The 16,137-nt window shown below is 35.2% G+C and overlaps 1 protein-coding gene across 1 annotated transcript in view; it reads right to left on the bottom strand.

The window, feature by feature from the left end:
- Positions 1 to 16,137, bottom strand: part of Mgat2 (alpha-1,6-mannosyl-glycoprotein 2-beta-N-acetylglucosaminyltransferase) — a 114,763-nt gene that overhangs the window by 20,185 nt on the left and 78,441 nt on the right. The window contains exon 6 of the mRNA XM_090385256.1: positions 5,111 to 5,186. Coding sequence (XP_090241382.1) covers positions 5,111 to 5,186 — 76 coding nt within the window. The remainder of the gene's footprint in view (positions 1 to 5,110; positions 5,187 to 16,137) is intronic.

Raw genomic sequence — 16,137 nt, 5'->3', positions numbered from 1 at the left:
TCAGCTAAAAAAACAAAAAAAAAAAAAAAAAAAAACAAAGACTACTTCCACTTCACCCCTCCATTCATTCGAAATACCTGTCCAGCTGAGCCTTAAATTTATTTAGGCTATCAACTTCAACAACAAGGGATGGAAGTCAGTTCCACCAACCAACTACCCGCTGGCTAAAGGCAAATTTCCACACATCTATCCTACATCTGTCTTTCCTCAATTTGAATTTATGCCCTCTCAGGTGATTATTCTGAGCAACAGGAAGAATCCCATCAGCATTGAGCATGCTCAAACCATTCAAGGCTTTATACACCTCAATCAGATCACCTCGCAGGTGCCTAGTCTCCAGACACTGTAATTTGCAAAACTTAAGCCTTTCTTCATAAGAGCAACCCTTTGTTCCATTCACTAATCTTGTTGCCCTTCTTTGTACTCATTCCAGCAGCTCTACATCCTTCTTGAAATGAGGCCTCCAGACCTGTATATAGTACTCAAAGTGTGGCCTGACCATTGCCTTATACAAGAGAATAATCACCTCCTTATCCCTGCTAGAAACTGTAAAAAAAATGAAAAAAAATTGTAAGTTGGTTGTAGTAGTCACAATTAGAGATATTCTTGGTGCAAAACCAAAATATTGGAAATCATTCAAAACTTAATAAGAATGCCCTCAATGTGCTTAGATCTATTAAGTTGGTTAACTTCACTCTGCACTTGAAATATTTATTTTCAAACTAATAGCTTGTGCTAGTCAAAATAACCTATTTAAATGAAGCAGTGCTTCTGGAAGGCAATTGTCAACAGGAACATCATCTGCAAAAGAAATCAGCAATAGCAGGAGGTACACAACACAAGAAAGCAAGCTTATGCTTTCTTGTGTTGTGTACTCACTATTCACCCCAAATGCTTATCCAGCTCAGCTTTAAATTTACTTAAGCTATCAACTTCCCCAACAAGAAATGGAAGTCCATTCCAGCAATCAACTACCCGCTGGATAAAGGCAAATTTCAGCACAGCTATTCCACAACTGTCTTTCCTCAATTTGAATCTATGCTCCCTCAGGTTCGGAATCTGAGCAAGAGGAAGGATCTTATCAGCATTGAGCTTGCTCAACCCATTCAAGGTCTTATACACCTCAATCAGATCACCTGACAGGTGCCTAAGTCTCCAGGCATTGTAATTTGCAGAACTTAAGCCTTCCTTGGTAAGATCACCCCTTTGTTCCTCTCACCAATCTTGTTGCCTCTCTTTGTACTCGTTCTAACAATCCATATCTTTCCTAAAATGAGGCCTCCAGATCTGTACACAGTACTCAAGGTGTGGTCTGACCATTGCCTTGCAGAACAGGATAATCACAACCTTGTCTCTGCCAGCAAAATTCCTATATATCATTGACAAGACTCCATGACCTGCCCTGCTCAGTGAACTTCGTATTTGATTGCACAATTACCCCCAGGTCTTTTTTTATTCTCCACTTTCCTGAGTGTAGTACCACACAATTGGTACATTTCTCTTGGGTTACTGCTACCCATATGCAGAACTTTGCATTTGTCAATGTTAAACTTCAGTTGCTACTTCTCAGCCCATTTGCCCAACTTATCTAGATCCTGTTGCAGTAGCATACTGTTATTAACAACCCTGCCAATCTTTGTATCATCTGCAAACTTAGACATTAAGCCTGATATATCTTGTCAATATCACTGATTAATGCACAAAAGAACAATGGGCCCAGCACCGAACCCTGGGGAACTCCACTAATAACATTAGTCCGTGAAAAGCAGTGTCAATTGATTACCACTCTGTTGTCTCCCACTCAACCATCCCGCTCCAATCTGTATAGCAGTCTTCCATTTGCAAAAGTATCAAAAGCTTTCCTGAAATCCAAGTATATGATATCAAAATTAATTTTTACATCCAGTTCCTCTGTGACCACATCATAGCATCCAATCAAATTGGTCAGACAAGACCTCACTTTAACAAACCCATGCTGTCTTGTCTAAATGATCCTACAATGCTTCTTTAACCAGGGATTCCATTATTTTCCCCAGAACACAAGTTAAACAACAGGTCTATAGTTACTTGTGTCACCTTTTGAACCCCCCTTTGTGAATTGGGGATACATTTGCACACTTCCAGTGTATGGGGACATCCCAGAGTGCAAGGGAGCTCTCGTAATTATGGCTAAGGGTTTGCTTACTTCCTTTGCTGCCTCATTTAATATTCCTATATCCTAAATATAGTAGAATGTCGGTTATCCAGGATAATTTGAAAAGCTAATTTTTCTTCTTTTTTTTCTTTCTTATTAATGGTAGCATATTTGGAGACAAATGTTTATTATGTTACCAGAGTATTTTTGTCTGTTTTTTTATGTCAAATATCTGGTGAAATGTCGGATTAGGACTAATGGGTTTTCTCTGAAACCATTAGTGATAGTTTAGTCATAAACTTTCATAAACCAAGTTTACCATGAAATGTTTTGTTACCTTCATTTCATATTATATTATGTTTACTTTAGCTCCAGATTCGGTAAGAATATCAGCCTGAAACTGCGTGACTAATTATTTTTCTCAGTATTTTTATAGTAAAGTGTCAACGAAAATAAACTGCACTGAAACGAGCAAAAAAGGAGGAGTGTGGTATAATCAAATTGATATCATCAAGGAACTGAAGAGATTTTGCAGCAAAAATAAAAAAGAAAGTTGCAACGAATGAAACAAAAAACAATTGAACATTTATTTTACTCTTAACCCCAATAAAGGCAATTTATAATTTATCACTTTTAACAACTGAAGGTGAAAAAAAAAAAAAAAAAAAAAAAAGATTTGAATGTGGATGATACCAATATACAGGTGACCCCCACTTAACGCTGATAATTCATTCTGGAAAAACAGGGCGCTAAGTGATCGCCGCATTCCCATAAAGTAACATATGTATTTGTGAGTTGTGGTCAGTGCCATAGGATATTTCTTAATCAATAATAAACGGTAATGAAAAGATACACAAATGTCGGTCAAAATATATAATATTCAAATATTTGTACATATAAAATATTCTGCATTACATACGTATATAATTATGTGGTAACTACTTATGTATCAAAATTAAACTTAAAATTCCAATTAAAATCATGAATTTAATTGATCTAAATTGATTTAATTTAATTGATGAATTTAATCATGAAAAATGTGTCGATTTTGGGTTGTACTTTGGCCTTCTTCCTAGGAAACTAAAAGGGGTTTTCATTTAAAATCCCCTGCAGCGTTACCACCCAACAATAAAGTCAACCAATCCTTCGCTGCTTTGAAACCCGGCATGTTTTTTTGTTCTTTCAATATGAAACTTCTTTTAGGCATTAGTTTCCAAAAAAGTCCTGCTTCATCTATGTTAAAAACTTGTTGAGAAGTATAACACATAATACCCCTCTTCAATAATTTTAACAAGTTATTTTTTGAAAGTTTTGGCTCCTTGATCTGCACTTGTGGCTTCTCCCTGGATTTTAAATCTATTCAACCAGCCCTTATTAGTTTTAAATGGTTCCACTTTTTTATTTTTTTAGGTGAGCTTTCTTCAGATCATCATATAGGCTAATCTATTTTTTTTTTTTTTTTTTTTTTAATATTTAACTTAATATGAATTCTGCATTGGATATTATCTTCAATAAAATTAGTTAAAGTCTCTATTTCAATCCTAATAGCCCGCTTAGCCCTAGTTGCTTGCAATGGAACCGCTGTCTTTCCCACTGCTAAAATTAATTCTTTATAATTGTTCTTACATTTAAACTTGCCAGTCCTAAATTATGGCACACATCTGCTTTCATTGACCGGAATCGATTAGCTTCAAAATGTCGAATTTAATTTTCAAATTGTCTTTTTCTTATATTTGTAGTCTTCAAACTGCGTCCAGATGTTGTTGCTTTTTCATTCTTATTCACCATTATTACTCTTTGAAAATGTAAATGCGTTGGTTGCTTTAATTATGATACAATGTTCGAGTAAACTGTTCGTTACGCACAATGTCTAATACTGTACTGAGTGATGACTAGACTTCGGATAAATGCATATAACGCAAGTATTACAAGCAATATACTTTGATCATTTTTTTAAAAATGTTGATCTCGGAATTACGTAACAAGTCACTATACTGCAATTAAATTAGTGTGCGACAAATTTTCACTAAGCGTGTGGGAAATTTTCTCAAGTCGGTGTGGGAAATGTTTTAATGCTGTTTTGCTATTCATTTTCAAGCTATTGGACTCCATTAGATGAAACGTTTTCGTTAAATATGGCAAAAATGCAATCTGTATGCTGGTAAAAGAGCATTACAGTGATTTGTGACAGCGTTATAATCAGATATGGGTTATAATATAAGAAAAGCATTATAGCAAATCAGCAATAAAGCGAACCGCGTCATAACAAGGGCCTGCTGTATATTATTTCAAATAATATAAGAAAATACAGTGAATCTCATAATTTAGGCATTCAGAAGTTTAGAATTATCAAAAATCCAGCACTTTTTGAATATTTCTCATAGGGTAATTAACCATACAAGGGCAGAGGAGAAAAAGGCTAGCTGGACTACTTAGGGAAGAGAAAAAAAAAAAACTAAGCTATATGTGCAGATTTATGTATTATATTCCATTAATAATTTCTAAATACCAATTTCTGTTTTTCTTATTCCCTAGACTGTCATTGTTACTATGTATTTGACATTCAATACTAGTTTACAGTATAGTACTTAATAGTATTTTCATATCTCACCATTTATACCACATATTGAACAATCATAATACCCATACCAGAAGCAGCATTTGAACCTGTGACCTTTATTTCTAATCTAAGGCAAGCACGTTGCCAACTGGACCAAACCAACAGTACAGGTTAACATTTTAGCTTAATGCTGGAGACTATTGTTCTGTGAAAACGATAGGTATCAGATGTGCATAATCTAAAAAAAAAATCTGGCAACTGCTGGATCCACAGGATGCCAGATTTGAGATTCTATTATATTAATAGACAAATCAGAATGATAAGAAGATTATTTTTCATTTATAATACTGTTTTTCAACTCCCCTCAACTTTCATGAAACAACTAATATACAGCAATAAAAGTTAGTAATTCTTACCTGTCTGCTGAAAGCAGCATAATTATATGTCTTTACATAACTACCCAAACAGAGGATATTGCAGTGGGTACAATGACTAAAAAAAAAAAAAAAAAGAAAAAAAAGAAGAAAGTATATATATACATATACACAACATTAATGAGCATCATAAAAAATAAGCCAAAACATATACATACATCATTTACGGCCACTACCCGGCTTACGCAATACTCAACTTACAGAAATTCAACTTTATGTAAGTTTTTGCCAACCAGTGAAAACTTTAAAAAAAAAAATCATGGAAACATATTTTGCATTCAGTAGGAATAAATGGCAGTATCGTGAAAATATCGCAATGTAAACTCAATAACAATACTTTTTTTTTTTTTTGTTAATTCGTTCCAAGACCTCGGAAGTTGAAATTTTCACTATATAACCAGGGCCGGATTAAGGCATGGGCTTTAGGGGTTCCTGCCATTTGGAGGGCCTCCAGAGATTAAGTGAAAAGTTATTTCATTTGAGAATGCTGAATCAAAGTATAAGTACTCTAAATTATCTATTTAAAAAAGGGTTCAATTAATATACTGTATATTAGAAAAGAATAGCGAAAGCTTAAAAAGCGGTACTCACCTTGAAATTAATCTGCGATGGTTTACTTAGGTAGCGTGGTTAATGTTTAAGTTGAATTGTTAAATTGAAAAATTAAAAGGGAGGGAAGTAGGTAAAAGTTGACTGAGTTAAATAGGCGCAAGGAAATAGAAGTGTACACATCCAATCCTTGGTTGTCATCGAAATAAAAGAAAAGAATAGTTAAAAACTGTAAGTGAATCTGGTGAAGCCAATAGTCTTTACGAGGACTTTCGTTAGTTAAAGAACGTCTTCAGTTGGCAATGTGTGGGGAGAGAACGCGCATGGTATTTTAAGAATAAAAAATTATACTCTCGTGATGCCTTTTTTGACATGTGGGAACTTTAATCTCGAGAGGTTCCAAATTGGGGAAAGATTGAAGGGGAGTTTAGAATTTTGAGGTTAGAGTGGTGCTTGTACCATTCAATAACTAGGGCTTCATATTGAAGTATTCTGTAGCTGGATTTTAGTTTAATGATGGAAATGGCAGAGTTGATGAGCGGGTTGTGGTTGTGAGTCTGGGCATGAGTTGTAAGTTCTGTGACAGATTGGTTAGACATGAGACTATGGAAATGGTAGTAGGCACGGGTGTTGGATGTTTTTGATGAGCCAAATTTAGTAGTGGTATTTCCGATATAACATGTGTTGCAGTTTTGTTGACATGTTATATCGGAAGTACCACTACTAAATTTGGCTCATCAAAAACATCCAACACCCGTGCCTACTACCATTTCCATAGTCTCATGTCTAACCAATCTGTCACAGAACTTACAACTCATGCCCAGACTCACAACCACAACCCGCTCATCGACTCTGCCATTTCCATCATTAAACTAAAATCCAGCTACAGAATACTTCAATATGAAGCCCTAGTTATTGAATGGTACAAGCACCACTCTAACCTCAAAATTCTAAACTCCCCTTCAATCTTTCCCCAATTTGGAACCTCTCGAGATTAAAGTTCCCACATGTCAAAAAAGGCATCACGAGAGTATAATTTTTTATTCTTAAAATACCATGCGCGTTCTCTCCCCACACATTGCCAACTGAAGACGTTCTTTAACTAATGAAAGTCCTCGTAAAGACTATTGGCTTCACCAGATTCACTTACAGTTTTTAACTATTCTTTTCTTTTATTTCGATGACAACCAAGGATTGGATGTGTACACTTCTATTTCCTTGCGCCTATTTAACTCAGTCAACTTTTACCTACTTCCCTCCCTTTTAATTTTTCAATTTAACAATTCAACTTAAACATTAACCACGCTACCTAAGTAAACCATCACAGATTAATTTCAAGGTGAGTACCGCTTTTTAAGCTTTCGCTATTCTTCTCTAGTCTATTAACACGGTACTTGAAGATTTCTAAAAATTTCGTATTATACTGTATATATATTTGTAGTAAACATACTATGGCAAAAAGAAACACTGTACTGTATACATATACGGTCCATTCTGGTTATTTGAGACACATCGGGACTAGTGCATTTTGGCCCGATTAAGCGGCTGCTCCAATTATCCAAAGTTTCACTAAATAGTTAAAAATACAATGTACAATCAAATCACGTTACGACGAACTTACCATAGTAAAGTACCGTTCCCTATACAATGTGTAATGAATGCCGGTTATTGTGACCAGTTTGTGAATTGAATTTTAATTCTATTAAACAGCAATTCTAATTAGCAAAAAAAGGAGGAATATTATCCACAGGCTATAAAAACAAAGATATATTAAGCACAAATTTACCCTTTATTACCTTACCAATTAAATGGTACGTGAAAAATCGGAAGAATATACATGATAATCGGAATAATTAATACGTACTGTAATAAGTACATACTAACTAATTGACATTTCTGTTCACTGACATTTGTGGGTGGGGGTTAAAATTTAAAACAGTAAAAAGATAAGCAATCGATAACAAAGAACACGGCACACACAAATTGCAAGTAACACGATATGCGCAAGTGAGAACGGAGTAACGAGTTACAAAGCTTTAAAAACAGGAATGAAGAGAAGATCTGAAAATTAAAATTTTTTTTATATGATTGAAGATTTCATGGAAGTGTAAACACATCGCACCATAATAACTCACAGAATTCCAGCTGTCAGTATTATTGCAAATTCAGTAAGATCAAGTTTACTGTCTGTTTATGACAGATTTCACTAACAGAAAAGCCCGATAAACAGGTGAATGCTAATTGTTTTATGGTTGTGACCTCCAGAATTTCGACCGAACCATGTGGTACCGTTGAAGACAAGTAATCTCCAGTGCTGCGGTCTCCTGCCCCAATTAAGCGAAGTAAACCCTGGCTATTTTCTCCATTGGTTTCTGTTTTTTAAGATTTGCCCTAAATAAACAGCTGCCCAGATTAACCAGTGGCTCAAATACCCGGAATCCACTATATATTGTATGATGGTTTGTGACATCATACAGACTTTATAATATGAATAATGGTTTTATTGGTTGGAACCATGCAAAATGTTCTCTCTAAACGACATTTTTTATTGCTTTGAAATCTGACAAGACTGACATTGGTGTTTACAGTTACTACGGTAAGTTTATAATTATAGTATGTTATTATATCATGTATGGGATAAACTGTTGTGATTAATTTTTGATAGAGATTTAACAGTGGATGCCAATAAGGCAGACGTTATTTGGTTTCCTACCTTCTTTTTCATATGAATTTCATTTTACCATGTTTTAATGATGGCTAAATTAAGTTTAATATTAATGATGTGCATTTTGCCAGTGTATTATTAAGTATTAACCTTCCTTAATCAGTATTATTATGCTCAATAATTCAGCCAGTTAAGGCCTACATTGATTTGAGGTTAGGAGCTGCATCTGTTCTGGTTTCAACCAGTGCCTCTCTCAGACAAAGGCTCTCTGAGCTCGCCAAGCCGTATGTTTCGGCAAACTGTATTCTTATTTGTGCCCCCGGCTGGTTCTATTTAGTTGTGTCAGCCAGAAAGTTGAATAAGTATAATTCAGTTAAATCAATATCGACCAAGTTGTTTCACCCTTTCAGATTAATTATGTCGGAATAGAAGGTTTGAGAGTGGAGCAAGCAAAAGAAAAAGATGACAAGAGAAGAAGCATAAAGAACTGTTCAATCTCCAAACTTATTTGATCTTGGGTTCAAACGAAAGGCATCAGCAGAACAGCAAACAACAAATGCATCCAATTATGGCAAAATGACTGAGGCACTAGAAGTTCAAGTTGTCTCTGATGATGCCAATGCCACAGGAGTTGATACTGAGTTTGTCCACCAGAAGAAAGATGACCTTGGATCCAAGTATCAAGATGACGTTGGTTTGTGGACAAACTCAAATATAACAAAGGAGGTACGCAACTTTTGGTGTAAACAAGGTCCTGTGGAATGCCAGCTACATGATGACTTTTCTTTATCCAAAAGACAATACTCTGATCAGAAACGAAAATTTTCACGCTCATTGATATTCCAAAAACATAACTGCTGATAAAATTAAAAGTGAATGGCTAATGTATTCTCCCTCAACAGGAAACAATGCTTTGCTTGCATTCTCTTTGATGGTATGCATGGATCAAAAACCCAGTTTTCCAATGGTGGATTTTCAGACTGGAAACATGCCTCTACACGGATTACAGAACATGAGAACAGTTCTGGACATCGGACCTTTACGATGACAAGGATTTCTAGACAAAAAGAACTTGGATGAATTGATTCAATATTAGAAATCCAATTCACAAAGGAAAAAGAATACTGGGCAAAAGTACTGCAAAGAGTACTTTCAACTATAAAGTTTCTTTCATCTCGTGGATTAGCATTTTGTGGTGATACAGAAGTACTTAATTCTCAACAGACCTACCTTTGGATACTTGAATTACTTGCTGAGTATGATCCTTTTCTTAGTTCTCATATAGCAAAATATGGTAATCAAGGATGAGGAAAAGCTTCGTATCTATCTTCAACGATATGTGAGGATGACAGAGATTATGGGAAATAAAGTATTGAAAACCATTGTAGAAGAAATCAAGGAAGCCAAATACTTTTCTCTACAAGTTGATTCAAACCAGACAATTCTCACACTGATCAGCTGACTGTAGTTCTTTGCTATGTTGGAATATCAGATAAGGGTGTTGAACGTTTTCTCACTTTCATTCCCATTGCAAGGTACACTGAAGAAGCCCTTGCCAACATTGTCTTGAAATTCTTTGAAAAATTGGAATTGATGTAGCTAATCTAGGAGGACAGTTTTATGACAACGCATCAAACATGTCAGGATACAAAGGGCTTCAAGCACATATGAATATCAATCATCTTGCACATTACATTCCACGTGCTGCACACTCCCTTAATTTGGTAGGTGTATGTGCTGTGGAAAGCTGCATTGGAGCAGTTTCATTCTTTGGTCTTATACAAAAACTTTACAATTTCTTTTCTGGTTCAACTCAATGTTGGTCAGTAATGCTTAGGTGCTTTAAAGCTGAAAGTGAATCTACATTGGTAGTTAAAAGAGCATCAGATACTAGATGGTCTGCAAGGGTGGATGCCACAAAAGCCTTGTCTAAAGGCTACAGCTGTTTTCAAGAAGCTTGAAGTTAATCTCAGAAGATGGAAATCAGAAGGCTGACACATGTTATGAAGCAAACACTATACTCAAGCAGCTATCAAAGTTGGAAACAGTTCTCTTGGCAGACTTCTGGGCTATCATACTAGAGAGGTTCAATCGTCAGTAAATCAATTCAAGTAGAAACACTGGAGCTTCAACCAGCTATTAAACTTCTTAAATCTCTACTGGATTTTATGTCGCAGCAGGATCAGCCTGAAGTGTTTGAAAATAAAGCAAAAGACAAAGTAGAAAATGCGGAATACTGGGACGAACCAAAACAAGAGCACTGGAAAAGAAAACGAATCAATGATGGTAATGCCGAAGATGTTGCTTTGCGAGCTTAAGGTGGAAACATATCTACCCATCATAAACAAGTTATGCTCGGCTCTTTCTCATCGCATCGAAGCATATAAAAATGTTCATTCATTATTTGGTTTCCTGGTCAAATTTCCAAAAATGAATGAAGACATTTCAACAGCAGCAGCCAAGTTTCAGAAGATTTACTCTGATGACATCAAGCCTGGATTTGTGCCAGAATTTCTTCACTTCAGGAAATTTGATGAATTCAGGCACAAGCATGAAACACTACAAGCTTCTGATATCTACACCCTTGTAGTAAACCATTGCTTCTCTAACTTCTTTGGATCACTGACCCCCCCTAAAAAGAAGCCCTCGCCAGGGCTTTTTTTTAGCCCACTAATATAAAGTGAAGCTAAATAACTGAAATGAATATTTGTCTGTTTGCCTCCAAAAACGTAAATGCAGCCCTGCACGTATGTATGCGAATTATAAAGAAAACTATTTACTGCACTTTATTCCTTCTTCGTAAAAAATTACAACTACATAAATAAAGTCAGTTATAGTCACTTAAATTAAGTCATAAAATTAAAGTTAATTACATAAATAAGTCATGATATTAATGGAAATAGTTAATTATATTTTAATATTTAATGCGATGGATGAGCTTGGTGGAGATTTATTAGCTTATCAATATTAGGTTTAATATCTGTAAGTAGAAGTCGTAAATCGCCACGTTTAACAACATCCAGACAATTTCTTTGTTTTGTCAGCAATTGAGATATAGCACTGAAACTGGTTTCGACTAGATATGATGTTGGAAAAGAAATAAGTAATTTTTTTTACAATTCCCCACAATGCAAGATAATGGTCAGGGATTTTCTTTTGTAACCAAAATTCCTGATATGAATTTTGAAATTTTGGCTTCAGTTCAACTTAATTTTGTAACTCAATCAATTCTTCTTCAAGACATTCACCATCGTCATTATTTAAAAAAGGATTTATAACCCAATCTGGAATTTTCAAATTAAGGAGATCTTCGAACCGTTCCTGCATATCTCTGTGCACCATTTCTAGATGATTACAAGAAGTTAGTAGAGTTTCATCAGCTATTTTTTCTTTTTTCTCTATTTCCAACAGATTTGGAAATTGATACAATTCATGTCGTCCTACATTGCGCATAAATGCTTTAATTTTGAAATAAATGCTGAAATTTGAGTTTGCCTTAATAAGAGTTGCATCTTGTCCTTGTAAATGTAAGTTCATTGAGTTGAATCTAGTAAATAAACCTGCAAGATAAGCAATATCAGTTTTCATTTTCTTGAGGTCATTACTAAGGTCATTGTTCCTATCTTCAAAAACTCAACAGTATCAAAGAGTTCATAAAATCTGTTGAGACAGTTGCCTTTTGACAGCTACCAAACCTCAGAGTGAAGTAGTAATCGTTCAAAATCTTCACTGTTTTGATCACAAAGCTTTCGAAATATACGATCATTCAAAGAATGTGCTTTAATTTTGTTTATAGCAGTAAAAAACAGTTTGTAGAGAATTGTGCAGTTGATCAAGTTTTTTCGCAACTAAATGCTGATGGTGAATGACACAATGAATAGTAATAATATTTGGCACAGCATTTTTTAAATAATGCCATAAAACCCTTGTAACGGGAAATCATTGATGGTGCTCCATCCGCCCCCTGTCGCCCGCTTTCATGCCTATCCCCTCCGTCACCCCCTTCATGCCCAACGCCCCCATGGATAATTCAAATGCCCCCAGGGGAAATATCGCCCACTTTAAGAAGCACTGTAGTAAACAATGGATTAACTTCTTCATTTCCCAATGTTGAAATAAGCACTATGTGTTACTTGTGTTTAATGATAACTAATGCAACCGAAGAGAGGAGTTTCTCCAAGATGAAACATCTAAAGAATATATACACAAATCGACAATGGCAGAGGAACGACTAAACAGACTTGCTCTCATGACAATTGAAAACAATGTTTTCAAGAACTTACACAATTTACTGATGTTCTGGAGAAATTTGTTTCCAAGAAATTATGCAAAGTAAATGTTTGAATTTTAATTGTTGTTAGCCTTGTAAAAATAAATTAAATTTTCTTTTAACTTTTTCCTTTTGAAAATATTACTGGAGGCCTCAGTACCTGTAGCACAAGGGCCTACAAAATCGTAATCTGGCACTGTATATAACTAAGCTATTTATAGCTCTAAAAGGTAATTTTTATAATGGAAATTGCATAACATTTTCATCGTTATCATATGTTCCGTTACAAGAATCAATTTTGAATGCCTTTGTGATATTTTTCTAAAATACATTTCTGGAGGTCACGTCACTACCATAAAACATTAAAAACAATTTGCACTTTCCAGAGCTTTTCTGTTAGCGCAATTTATTATAAATGGGTAGTAAACTCGATCTTATTGCATTTACGATAATACCGATAACTGGAATTCTGTGGGTTTTTACGTTACGGTATTATGGTGAAATGACTTCCACGTCACTGAAATCTTCAATCATATAAAAAACAAAATTTCAGAATCTTCTCTTCATTCCTGTTTACTTATTACAATGGTGAAGGGAAAAGGACCAACGAAAAGTGCAAGTGCTGGCAGTGCTAGGAAACTAAACAAAATTGATTTAGAAATAAAGATGATTAATTAAGAAGTATGAAGTAGGACAAAGTTTGTCATCTATTGCACGGAATTAGGTTGTTGTTGTTTGGTTTTTAGGAGCATTAGCAACTAAGGCCATATTGCTCCGGGGATATGCAGTGGTCATTCCCTGACCTTTCCGCATCCTCCGTATTTGGTGGTCATGGGCTCAAACCCCGGTCTAATCAAGAAGCATGTGCTACACACTGCTGCTCCTGCCCACCTGGCTACGGAGGCACCACACGGAATTAGGTCTCGCTGCTTCAACAGTGAATACTATTTTAAGGGACAGTGCGCATATAAAAGAACATGTTAAAGGATCATTTAAAATCAACAGTGATCACAAAACAGCATTCAGGTGCTATATCAAAGATGGAAGCGCTATTAATAATATGGATGGAAAATCAGATTCAGAAGCAAGTGCCCCTGAGTCTGATGGGCATTCAAGCAAAAGCAAGTATTTTTGAAGATATTAAGGATAAGTATGGCGAACCCCAAGATTTTTGATTTTTTTTTTGATTTGGTAGTTGTTGGCGCATCGGCTTCTGTGGCCATATTGCACCTCCCAAGGTTTTTGCAGTACTTTGATCCAAGCCCGAGGCGGGAATCGAACCCGCGACCTTTGGGTTGCCGGGCAGGTACTTTACCCACTCGGCTAGCCCGGTCGGCTCGAACCCCAAGTCAAGTTCATAGAAAGCAATGGGTGGTTTTACAGGTTCAAGCATTGTGCTGGTTTCCACAATGTTAAAGTATGCAGTGAAGTCAGCAGTGCCGATTCTGCAGCAGCAGAGAAATTGTGATGTGTTGGAAAAAACTCCTTGTAAATCTCCACAGCTCTCAACTTCAGCAGCACCATGCATATCAGCTGGAGAGTTAATTCTGGCAATGATGCTTGAAAGGTAAAACTTGCTGACGTTATGCCTGTCTCTCCCCTCTCTCTCTTTTTGTAATTTTATAATTTTGAAATTTTTGTAGACTGTTGTAATTTTTCCTGTGCACGAGATAAAAAAAAAAATTGAATAAATAATTCTGGTTACATGTTCTTCGAACATTTCTCTTTTGCTTCAATCAAATTTGCGAGTGCTGCATAAGCATTTAGGGAAATTCCGACTTATGTAGAGTTCCACAGAATGCAACCCTTATGTAAGTCGGGGAGCGGCTGTATTCAACTTTTTAAAAAATAAAAAGTGCTCCAGAGTATATTACGGTCATTAGTAACAAAGATTTTTGCTAACTATATCTTTTGTACTAAAGATCATAATGTACTCTGGAGTTATTTTTTAAAAAAAGTTAAGTTTACTATTTAAATAATGCTTTGTATTATTCAAAAAAATAAATACAATTTAGGAATATTTCTAAAATTAGTTTAAAATAAACTCTGTTACTATTATTAATTTATATCACACGGACTTACACTGAACTCTATGCTGTTGTACTACAACCATGGCACAACACAATATAGAGCAAGTCATGTCCATATAATAACACACCTCTTTCAGCAAGTTTCATATTTTGAAATTTTGTTACGTTTTCAGTTAGGGTAATTAGAAATAGATTAATATTTTAATCACTGAATTTAACAATATGGTAACTGAACCCAGTAACAGCAAACGAGCTGGGAGAGGGGGGGGGTGTTAAGAAGTAAATTTGTCGAAAACAGTACAACTTAACAAGTTCTACAGAAAATGTCAGTTCTCTGTGATTTGAAAGAATATAGCAGGTAATAATTTATAGTACACTATATCTGTTTGAATAACATAGTATTTGCTGTGAATGTGATATAGACTTGTTAGTGGTCAAGATTAGAACAGTGATATGACTGAACACACTGCATGTCTAACTGCTTAAACTCCATCATGTCTCATTTGCTGTGTGGAGAACTGAGCCTAGATGAAGGCATCTTATTAAAATTTTTGCATATATATGAACTTTAGTGAAAGTATTTTTATCTAATTGATTCCACACAGTAATTATTAGCAACACCTTTGGAAATACAATGGATAAATAGATCTGTAAGGAAGAAACAATTGAACCCAATGTCAATTTCTCTTTTGGGGGGGGGACCTCACAAACTCAAAGTTCATTAAATTGGACACAGAGTTAGAATAGCCTACAAAGACTCCACCCATCCATCCTTTTTTGGAAGTATTCCTCAACTTCAGCTGGCACTGGAAATAAAACCCACATTATTTCCAGTCAGTGTATGAGAGAGAGTCCTGTACTATCTAATGCACCATTAGCAAGGGTATCTGCAAGGGTAGTTAAGTTTGTTTAGGATATGCAATAACAATTAACAAATCACAGGATCTGTCATTCAATAAAAATGAAATATTTGTAATACTATGAGAAAACCATGTTTTCTCATAGTATTATATTTCATGTTGTATATTCTAGAACAACTTGAAGAAATGCTATCAAAGCTTTGGCTGAAGATAACACGTGGAAAGGTACACTCAGACCATAAGACAAGTCTACCCAGAAGTTTATAAAGTAAGGCATTCTAACAAAAGGTGTTGTTATTATTAATATTTATATCAGCAGCATATACACAAACCAATTTTAAATTAAATGTTCATTATTTTTATTGATCAATGATAATTACTTGGTTTTAATTTGAGTATTAAAACAGCCTTGAAAGTTTGACTGCATTCAAAGACATTGTGTGTGTGCATGTGTGTGTGTGTTTGTTTTATTAGCAACATCTTTGAAATACACCTTTTACTAGAATACAATGGATAAATAGATCTGTAAGGAAGAAACAATTGAACCCAATGTCAATTTCTCTTTTTTTTTGGGGGGGGGACCCGCACAAACTCAAAGTTCATTAAATTGGACAGAGTTAGAATAGCCTACAAAG

Source organism: Mastigoproctus giganteus, chromosome 11, assembly GCF_048544385.1.
Source record: "Mastigoproctus giganteus isolate SK-2022 chromosome 11, ASM4854438v1, whole genome shotgun sequence".
NCBI lineage: Eukaryota > Metazoa > Arthropoda > Arachnida > Uropygi > Thelyphonidae > Mastigoproctus > Mastigoproctus giganteus.
This window is presented reverse-complemented; position numbering and strand designations above follow the sequence as displayed.